The sequence below is a fragment of the Mus pahari genome, chromosome 5 (assembly GCF_900095145.1).
Source record: "Mus pahari chromosome 5, PAHARI_EIJ_v1.1, whole genome shotgun sequence".
Taxonomy (NCBI): domain Eukaryota; kingdom Metazoa; phylum Chordata; class Mammalia; order Rodentia; family Muridae; genus Mus; species Mus pahari.
This window is the reverse complement of record NC_034594.1, coordinates 136,502,064-136,513,076: the sequence shown is the minus strand read 5'-3', so window position 1 is coordinate 136,513,076 and position 11,013 is coordinate 136,502,064. Positions and strand designations below refer to the sequence as shown.

The following is an 11,013-nucleotide window of genomic DNA, read 5'->3' as shown; positions in this document are numbered from 1 at the left end:
GGGGAGGGTATAGGGGACTTTGGGGATAGCATTTAAAATGTAAATGAAGTAAATACCTAATAAAAATTGGAAAAAAAATATAAGGCTAATTTGGACAGAAAAGGTATTTTCTGCCCTAAATATGCCTTTTATTATTCTACAATCATTATGACAGACTTATCCTCTTACTCCAGTATAGTGCACACATGCACATCCAGTGAAACAGAGCACTGTGTGTAGAAGCATAAAATCTCCAATGTAGGAAACAAATTCATCTGCTTGTTTGTCCTAACACTGGTAAGAACTCACCACCAAAATGAATACAGCTTTCAGAACTATGTATTTTTAGACTGTACTGTATCACACTGTATTACATATATATTTACAAAGTAAACCTAACATTTTGAAGACGACAAAGGCTCGCCCTTGGTGTTGAATTTGAAATCGCAGACCCCTCCTGCTTACCTCTTCCTGACAGTGCGTCGCGGCGGTTCTGTAGGTAGTACAAGAGCTGCTCTACCTCATTCAGCTTTGAGGGGTGGATGAGTTTACATTCCTCCACCACTTTCCGGGCCAGAGAGGTTATGTCTGTGTTAGCATTGAGACTCTTCAGACGGATGCTGCAAGCACATGCGATTCGCCAGTTCAGACATTATAGAAATACATGACGGATTCAATAATACTGTTCTAACATCTTAAATCTGTAAATTATAAAGAATCTATACCTTCTGGCCAAGATTTAGATATAGTTAGGTTTATATAAATTGAAAGCAACATAAATCTTTTAAGACTTTCTGGATACAATATTCAGAAGTCCTGTTTGAGGCAGTAGTTCTTAAATAAAACAGTCTTATTACTGAATATGAAGTACATACTGCTACAAGTGATTTAGGTTTTCTTTACTTGCAGTGCTGGGGCTGGAACCCAGGACCTGGCCCGTGCGAGGCAAGTGCTATACCCATCCTCTGAGGTATGCAGACTTGCTTCCTCTTGAATTGAGCCCAGGATCATAACTATAAATCTAAGACAAAAAGATGATGCCAAGGAACACAATGGCTGTTTGTTCAAAGGGATTCATGGCATGAGAGAGAACTATTAAAATATAACATCAGGACTGTCAAGTAAATCCTCCCATGCAAGACTTACATTCAGAAGGAGAAAACGACCAAGGGCCTACTGTACAGAATTCTTTCTCTGTGAAGATGGTGATTTTTGTTACTTTGTAGGAGGATAGCAAGCTACCGCAGGGAGACACAAATGAGAATCTACAGAAGTACTGAACTCAGCGTCAGCATTTAGACACCCATGACTGCTCCTGAATCTAGTCTGGAAGCATGACATGGATATTATTCCCAGTTTACATTCGCTACGATGACATTCTTATTATCTTATTTTAGATTTTCTAGAGAAAAGTTAAAAAGTTTTTAACTTTAGAGTCTCATGACCTACACTTCAGGAGAGGAATTTAATTTTTTATCCTAAAGAATACACTCCCTAGCATATTTCTTAAAGTTGTTTGGCTTTATCTTTGATAACTTTTAAGTGTTTAAAATAATCGTCTATATTTTGGAAAGTTCTAGCTGAACATTGTAAGGCAGACATAGCAAGGATGGCACATAGAAATAACCTCCAAAGGACAAACCAGAAAACATGTGTTTCTCAATAAAATCTGACTGAGAAGAGGCACAGGAGAACTAAATCACTAGCTAGGCATGATAAGAAAACTCACTTGGAGGGTTCTAGAACTTGGAGGGGAAGCTAAAGCAGATTCATGAGTTCAAGGTCAGCCTAGGCTATACAATCAGACTATTCTAAACAAAACAAGAATGAAACTCACTAAACATATCTTTAAATTTCTATTAGGCTTTTGGGGTAGATTACAAAAAAGTCTTTAAAGTACAGATTACATGCTCACCTCTCTCCCAGTTTCTACTGGGTACTTCTGATTATCATCTTGTATCTGTGTGGCACAGTTATCTTTATCAAAACTCACAGAACACAAAACGTGAACCCTAATGTAAGCCAAGAACTAATACTAACACATCTAATTATTAAGCATTCACTTAATAATTATCTAGTAATTTAGCATTCACTTTGTGTTCTGTTTATAAATGTCTTATCATACATAAAAACTTTGTTTCTCTAAAATGTTATCTCCCCTGACCATGATAACCTCTACCTCCATTACGGCTCCTCGTCAGTGTCAGACATTTGGAACTGTAGACTATGTAGTTTTTCCAGACTGACTTCTTTTGGTTAATAGTATCCATGTAGAGTCCTTCCATGTCTTTTGGTACTTAATAATTCATTTCTTTTTCTTTTTTGAATAATGCTTTATAACATGGAGGTGTCACAGCTAATCCACTCACTATGAAATAATAGTTTGGTTGCTTTCAATTGTTGGCTGTTTTGGATAAAGTTTCTATAAATATATTTGATAGACTTTTATGTACATGTAAGTTTTTTTGTTTTGTTTTGTTTTTTGAGACAGGGTTTCTCTGCATAGCCCTGGCTGTCCTGGAACTTACTCTGTAGACCAGGCTGGCCTCGAACTCAGAAATCCACCTGCCTCTGCCTCTCAAGTTCTGGGATTAAAGGCATGCACTACCACTGCCCGGCTACATGTAAGTTTTTAACAGTATCTAAAAACATAATTACTAGATATTATGTAAGCCTGCATTTAGATAATATACAATGTATGCCATCTTATGGTATGACATATACTTTATATTATTACAAGCTATGACTGGGAATTCCTGTCACTACATTCTTGCCATTATCTGCTGTTACCAGTGTTATGGGCCTTAGCCATTATAATGGGTGTGGTGATTCCTGTTATGTGTGTGTGTGTGTGTGTATATACACACACACACACACACACACACACACATATAATTTTCAACCTCTTTTAGGTCTACTTTCTATCACTCTATATATTAGCAACCCAGTTTAGCCTATATAAACTCAAACATTTTTGGTTTTAATGTATAGTCTCCTCAGTCTTGCATCTATTAAAAGGAAACTGGAGTAAAACAAGTTTTGATTTGAAATGACAGTTGGGGCTACTCAACTGCTTTTAATCCACATGAGTACTTTCGTTAGGCACCCAACATCTATTAAAAACTAACAAAACATCACCTGTATGATTTCTACACCATAGCAATCAGATTCTCAAGAGAGATCTTCAGAAAGGTGAGCTCTGTTGAGAATGCTTATACCACTCCTCTGAGCACTGCAAGAGGCTGAAGTGTCGCGTTTGTGGTTCGAGGACATCACTGACTTCTCCAGTGTAATGACAGTTTATGCCACACCTGTCTCAATTTATACAGATTCCCTCTTCACCAGTAACAAAACCTCTTGAGTTATCAAAACACATCTTCCTTTGGTAATGTCTTTTGTAACACCTTTTGTTAGTGATTGTGACACACCTTTTTCTAATGAGTGTGAGACACCTTTTTCTAGTGAGTGTGAATCGGCTTTTGTTAGTGTGACACACCTTTTGCTAGGGAGTATATCCTTTAGGACTAAAAAATTAAATTCCTCTCCTGAAGTGTAGATCCTGAGACTCTAAAGTTAAAGACAACTTTTCTCTAGAAAATCTGAAAGTAAATCTCGAGATGTTCATTAGCGCTCAGGTCGTATAATCTCAGGTAGTCAATGACAAACAAGAAAAAACAGAAAAGAACGAAAGTGTGAGCTAGCTGGACTGCAGTGTGAGCATGCACACATATTTTTCTAGGCTTGTACAGTCTAGAGATCACATTTATCTTTAATACGGAACATTAAGTAAGTCTCCTTCTGATGCCAACAGAAAGCCAGTGAGGACAGCAAACCGAGACACCCAGCAGCTTCTCTTCATAGAGGGCACCGAGCCAGGGCTTCTTAACCACAGCATCAATGAAATGGAGGCTTAGGATCCCGCCTTAGATGCCAGTGTGATTATCTTATAATGACAACCTACAATATCTCCATGAGAAGCAATGTTCCTTGTGGGAAAAACCATCCCCAGAGTGTTTAAGTACCATAGGCAATGCTATATACTTAAGGCAGTACTTTCACATGTGCTCCTAGATGCCCGAGCACCCTCGATCCAACACAACATGGTGTAAGTAGGAATTCTTTCTAACTAGTGACCAAGTCAATGCTATGCACTGGGAAGAGAGTTGAGAGAGAACACTAAGTCATATCAAATCTTCTCCACTAGCATAAAGTTATAGATGGAAGGTAGGGAAATTACCAGCGAAACTTCAGAATAATGAAAAAGAACAGGTCCCGAGGGACTCCCTTAAATCACTAAGGGAATGTGAGCAGGTCCTGGACCTAAGCACAGTCTCAGAGACAGCTTGTCATAGACTAGCATTCTTCAGAGGACCAGGGGGCTTTCAGGAGCTAATTGAATATCTGTGCCCCATTTGGGAACATCCGAACATCACACTACTCCCAGCAATTCTATGGGAGAAGGAATATAGGAATTTCTAAGACTCCGAATTTCTAAATTAAGCAAAAACTCCCATATAAACATATCTTTTGTGATTAATTTCATTTAACATTACAAGTTTTACTTTCTCTAGAATATATTCCACATTTATACCGTTGAATGCAATTTTTCCTCGACTAAGATGAAGTGGTCCAGAAGGATGTTATAACCATTTATTGTCTACGAAGATTAAAATAATATTATTTGTATAAAGGTTATATAAAATCTCCTATTTTCATAATGTATACAAAATGAAGGAAACTTACATTTTTTGGCATTCCTTTCGTTCTCCCAACATGGGATCCCCCATTTCTCCAAGAATGGTAGCTTCCACTTCATACTGAACAATGAGAGCTTTTTCTGATGGATGTACATCAATATTCCCCCCTTTAACTTTCCTACAAAAATTCAAAAAAGATTAAAGTTTCACAGGACATCCATAACTTCCACCCTGTTTCTACATGTAAACTAAAAAAAAAAGGGAAAGTCATTCTATGTTCAAGGCCTGGCTAATTGATTATTCAGATAGTAGTATTTTCCCCAGACGACTTGCAGAGTCAGCAGGACCCCTGTTAAAGCTCTGACAGCCTAGAGAAGGAAAAGACAACATTAAAATTTACACAGAAACAAAGACCCTAAATAACTAACATAATCTTGATAAAGAGCAACAATGTTGTAGGATTCACACTTCTCAATGTAAACACTCCCAATTTAAGCAGTAAGTTACTAGTTCAAGGAGATAGTCATATTAATAGTTGATTGGGCCTGACAGTGCAGGAAACGACCTATGTTTACCGTCAGTTAATCTTCAACAAGGATGCTCCAAGTATCTACGCAGAGAAAACAATCTTTGACAAACGATGCTAAGAAGATTAGATATTCTTAAGCACCATATACAATAATTAACTTCGGTGGAGAGAAGATCAGCATTTAAGACTTTAAACTATAAAACATAAGGAAAAGCTTCATGACCTTGAATTTAGCAATGGTTTCTTAAATATGTTTTCAAAAGCCACAGTAACTATTAATAAATTAGACTTCAACAAATCAAAATTGTTGACAGTATTGACATATTTAACACAGTAAAAAGACAACCAAAAGCTGGGACAAATGTTTGTAAATTGCATATTTAATAATGCCATATATATTTTTTTCAGTAACTACCTTTTCCTAAAAAAGAAAGACAAATGACCAAAGAGGATGAAAGAAGCTCAATTTACTTCATAATTAGGAAATGCAAATCAAAATAGAATAAGACACCACTTTACAGCCCCTAGAATAGCTACAATTACAGAGTGAACACGTGAAACACAAAGAGAAAATAACAGGCAAAGTGTGGGGAAAACTGGAGTCCTCATACATAAGGGGGAACATATAGGGTACAGAACTGAGGAAAGCTCCCTGCTGGTTCTTCAAAGAGTCTAACAGGGAATTATTTCATGTTCCTGTATCCCAAGCTTATGTATACACTAAATGACTTAAGTATTCAACAAAACCTTATTGTGATGACAGTAACGTTATTCCTAACAGGCAATAGGCACAACCCCCCTGAATACCAATCAACACTTGGTCATGAACAGCTTATAATATATCTGTGCAATAAATATATATTATTCAGTTACAAAAAGGAATAAAGTATCATAACACACTATATATACTACAGCACAGTATTACAAAGTAGAACATAATTATACACTGTGAAAAAATTGAACAAAGCATCATATATATCAAATCCTGCAAGTTCCTGCCTTTTCCATTATGTCTGTGTCATATATATATGATATATATATATATATATATATATATATATATATATATATCATGTATGTGTGTATGTGTGTAAGTATACACGTGCTAAGGCAATGCAAACTTGAACAAATGAACAATTTTTTTCAACCTTTTTCCAGATTCTGACTAAAACATCACAGTGACTAGATCAGTTGTATTGATTGTTTTCTAGATGATGTGGTTTTAAGAGGGTCCATGCTAGTACAATGATTCTAAGTAAAACCACATCTGACACAACCATAGTATATGAAAATCAGCAAATGCACATTCTTTAAAACAACCTTAGGTTTAAAGTTGAAATTAGAAAATTTACTGTACTTGACAGATAAAGTGTGTGTATAGGTGCATGGGAATGGCACATGTGTACATGCTGTTAACAAATGACATTGGAATGAGTACACTGTCTATGGACTTGTTTTTATTACATATTCCTTTTACAAATCTCTACCGAAAGTCTTCCCATTTGCCTTTTCATTAAAGATATAAAATGAAAAAGACAAAGCACTGTGTTCCCTTGTCTTGCACAAGTAGTTTAGTTGATTTATCTTACAACTGTTTGACTATGTTTAAGAGTCCACTACCACTTGTAACATTTTTTATTTCTTGTAAAATAGGGCTAGAACCCTATCAAGTAAGGGAAAATATACTCAACAAATTTTATTAGGACTTAAAATAATGTCACCACCCAACATGCATGTTTTTTCCTCTCAAAAGTATTTTCATATTTTGTCCTTATGTCCTTCAAAAAGTAATGTCTCTCATTTTCAAATTAAGTAATTATGTCCAAAAAACAAATCTATGTGCTCTTTGCAGTGGATTAGCAACAGAGCTTTAACTAAAAATAGAGACTCCAAATTAGCATTTTCTTTCATTTATTCACTGCTCCCTCACACTTGGTCCAGTGAGAAGTATATTTTTCTAACCATGGGTGGTCTTATTTTTTTTTTTTACAGACATTAAGGAATCTCACAAAATTTCCTTTTTCTTTGGTGTAGCTGATATTATACATATGTAAAACAAAAATAGTAGGCTTTTGCATGCCAAGGTCTTAATAATAATGAACTTCCTACAGAAATTATACAGTGTATGTGACCGTCAAGTGAGTAAAGTGGACCAAGACCAGCTGACTGAACATCTCAATCCAGTCTTGCATAAAGCAAAGCCCACCACATCCGTCTTTATTCCACACACCCCCGCCATGATTTATGGAACTCAAACTGAACACAAATCGGTAATGTGACAGAATTCATTTCCAAGCTTCCATGGGGTTTATCTATTGAGAAATCCAGGAAAGTGGGGCAGAACAAAAACAAAACCCACGAAATATGGAGTTTATCTCGCCTAACCTGCTTCTTAATGAGGTTATAGATTAATGTAGCAAGGACGTCATCAGATGCTGTCGTGACGCCTCCAAGCCAAAGTGGACCTCGCGCCCCCGCAGGGCCCATCCTTTATTCCACCCCATCATTTTCTCCTCTTTCTTTCCTTCCCTGGGTCCCACCCCTTCTCGCGTCTAGCTTTGCCCCTGGACATCCCACGGTCAGCGGGGAAACAACTAAGGACCTGCTCAGGGCGGAGCCCGGGTCGTCACCTTTTGAGGTATCTGGCGTCCTCGCCTTGCATGGCGGCGGCGGCAGCGGCGTGGGGAGAATGGGAGTGTCTGAGAATCTGGGAGGGCTACTTCCGGGGACCCGACCAAAGTACCCTCAAAGCAGAGGCGGTGACAGTCCCAGGCCTGCAAGGCGGGGCGGCGGCGGCGCTGGCGGCGTTGGCGCAGCGGTTACCACGGTGAGCCCGCCGGCTCCTCCCACTGCTCCTGGGCCCCAAAACACTGGAGCAGCCCAGACCCGCCCAGAGCCGTCAGGGCCGGACTCTCCGCAAGGCGCATGCGCTCACGCGACAGCTACAGTCTGCGCAGGCTCAGTGTGAGTACCTGGCTCCTGCGACAAATCTGACGTTCTCAGGAACAGCGCGGGAAGGGTTTGGTGCTGATCTGGGAGCCTGAGGTTTAGAGGCATATTCCTAGTCACTGCCCCCTGGAGGATGGGAAAGGAAAAAGCATTGCAAGCTGCAAAGTTGGAAGTCCTTAGCGTGAAAGGAGACAATGTAGCCAGTGAACCTTTTAGCTAACTCATGATGGTGATTAGGCTAGCCTTTGACAACAACGTCTACGGTGGAGCTTCTATTTTGGAACATGTAAAAGGTTCTGCATTGATTGTACTGAATTCTAGCTGGTGGAAATAGTCTGTGATGTGGAATGGATCAACTTTGAAAGTGACATTTAAAATCTTAAAGTAGAAAACACTCCCTTCCATTATAACAAGCCAACTTCTGAACTTCCAAGTCGTCCACTGATTAACTTTAACTCAAGATTCTTGAGAAATTGTTTCTTCTAAGGCAAGTAATTGCTGACAATTTGGAGAGAGAAAAGAGCTTCTTTTTAGCCATAGCAAGCTGTCTGCTCTGCTTTGAGATAGCTAGAGATAGCTAATCCTTTAACCTGTCTTCTGGTATCACATTGTTAGCCATTCCTTCAAATGAGTTAATAGTGATTGATCTTTATGCGTAAAATGCCATGCAGAGAGACATTAAAGAGATGTTTTATGCCCCTACCAATTCACACCAATTAAATTTATTTCTGATAAAGTTCAAAGCAAACTTTACGTTCTCTGTATTTATCAAAGTCTTCTTAATGAACTGTCATAAAATTCTGTCTTATCATTAAGGTAGTCATGATCTGCAGCTTTTCCTCAACATTCACACTCTGATGATTAGTCTAATCGGTTCACACATGGAATTCTTCCTAACTGGACTTTCTATTTCAAATATTGATTCTTCAAACCAAGGCAAAAATGTACAAATTATCGTTCACAACATCTTTAACAATAACAGCAAGGCACACTACTTTAAAGCAGTGGTTCTCAAATTGTGAGTCATGACCTCTCTGTGGGTGGAAGGACCCACATGAAGGTCTCCTAAAGTCATTGGAAAACAGGAATTATTTACATCATGATTCATAACAGTAACAAAAGTACAGTAGTTACGAAGTAGTAACCAAAATCATTTTATGGTTGGGGGTCACCACAACATGAGGAACTAATTAAAGGGTCTTGGTGTTAGGGAGGTTTAGAACCATGGCTTTAAAGCGTCTGTAAAGGCTGGCAACGAAGCCTGCCTCCATCTCTGAGAATGTGAGTTCTATCTCTGGGACACACACCATGGGAGGAGAGGAAACTACACCTGCAAGTTGTCCTCTGACTTACACATGTGTTTGGTGACACACCACACACACACACACACCCCAAAATTACTAAAAATATCTTTTTAATACAAAGCCTTTGCATACCTAAACTTAAAAGATCAAAATATAGTTTACATTCAAATGAACATAATAAAGATTCTTGCAGATGCTGAGTCTGACTTTGAGGCCAACCTAGTCTTTGTAGCTAGTTCCAGGCCAGCCAAGGATAAAAAGCAGAATCTGTTTTTAAAGGAACCTAACTAAACACAACACAACAACACACACAAGCACACACATGTCACATTCATATATGACATGTAAATGTCAAGACCTAACACTGAGGTGAAACCAACAGTGGGTATGTCTATGTATTTATTTCCAAGGAGCATTGTCTGAAATAATTGACATCCTTGAACTCATTTAATAATTCCTTAGTCCCCATACTAATCCCAACTGGATGAAGAAGCAAGGGTCCAACAAGGCCCAGCAGTGTGCCCAGAGTGAATATATATATATATATATATATATATATATATATATATATATATATATATGAATGAGCTTGGAAGCAAACAAATAAGCATTATTTCTCCATAGTCTCTGCTTCAGTTCTAGTTCCTCGTTCCAGTCTAGGTTCCCCTTAACGATGAACTGCAACTGTCAAGTCAAATAAACCCTTTTCTCTCCAGGTTGCTTTTGGTCAGTATTTTATCACAGCAACAAACCACTGCTGTCAGATTGATTAAAGTATGTGACTTTACTAGGAAACCTGCCTCTGCATCTCTATTGTTCTTTTCATGAACTGATAGCAGGCAGTGTTATAGCTCTACCTTAAAGAAATTCTCATTGCAAATCCAGTGCAGGAAACCATTTAATATAAAATGGTGATTCAGTTAAAAATAAAAATTAAATGCTATGAACATTAAAAAAATTAACTTCTTCTTATCAACAAAGACATCAAAGAAATAAAAAAAGATGAATTAAAATGGAATAAGCCATTTGCATCAAATACAAACTAAGAAAGGGGGTACTAGTCAGGATATGTTATGATCTTTTGCTAATTAAAGAAGAAAATATAACCTACTTGAAAAATGTACAAAGGAGGAAATAAGAATGCAAAGTAAAGAAAGAAGAAATGAAGGAAGGAAGGAAAGAAGGAAGGGAGGGAGGGAGGGAGGGAGGAAGGAAGGAAGGAAGGAAGGAAGGATGGATGGATGGATAGATCTGATGAGAATGAGAAGTCCTAGAGATTTTTGGTTCACATTTTCTACTGATTGTGCAGTAGAATAATCATGTGAGACTAACATGTCTGATTATTTTAATGTTGAATAGATACTTTAGAGCTCAGCTATTCTGCTCTTAGTTTGTGTCTTAGAGAAAATCCTAGTATCAGTGTATAATGAAGACTATTCACGAATGATCAGCTGTGTTGCAAACTGTAAAAAAGCAACTTGAAAACTGGATCTTAAGTACTTTAGACAATGAAAAAAGTCAGAAATGTCTATATTGCAAGGATGTGAAGACAAAA

At 37.8% G+C, this 11,013-nt stretch overlaps 1 protein-coding gene across 2 annotated transcripts in view; it reads right to left on the bottom strand.

Annotated features, from left to right (window-relative positions):
• Kifap3 (kinesin associated protein 3) overlaps window positions 1-8,140 on the bottom strand; it is a 126,719-nt gene extending 118,579 nt beyond the window's left edge. For both annotated transcript variants that reach the window (XM_021197673.1, XM_029538618.1), the window contains exons 1-3: window positions 7,836-8,140; window positions 4,723-4,854; window positions 445-599 (exon numbers count right to left, since the gene is read on the bottom strand). In XM_021197673.1, the coding sequence (XP_021053332.1) occupies window positions 445-599; window positions 4,723-4,854; window positions 7,836-7,867 (319 nt within the window). In that variant the 5' untranslated portion in view covers window positions 7,868-8,140. The remainder of the gene's footprint in view (window positions 1-444; window positions 600-4,722; window positions 4,855-7,835) is intronic.
• Window positions 8,141-11,013: the final 2,873 nt, after the last annotated feature.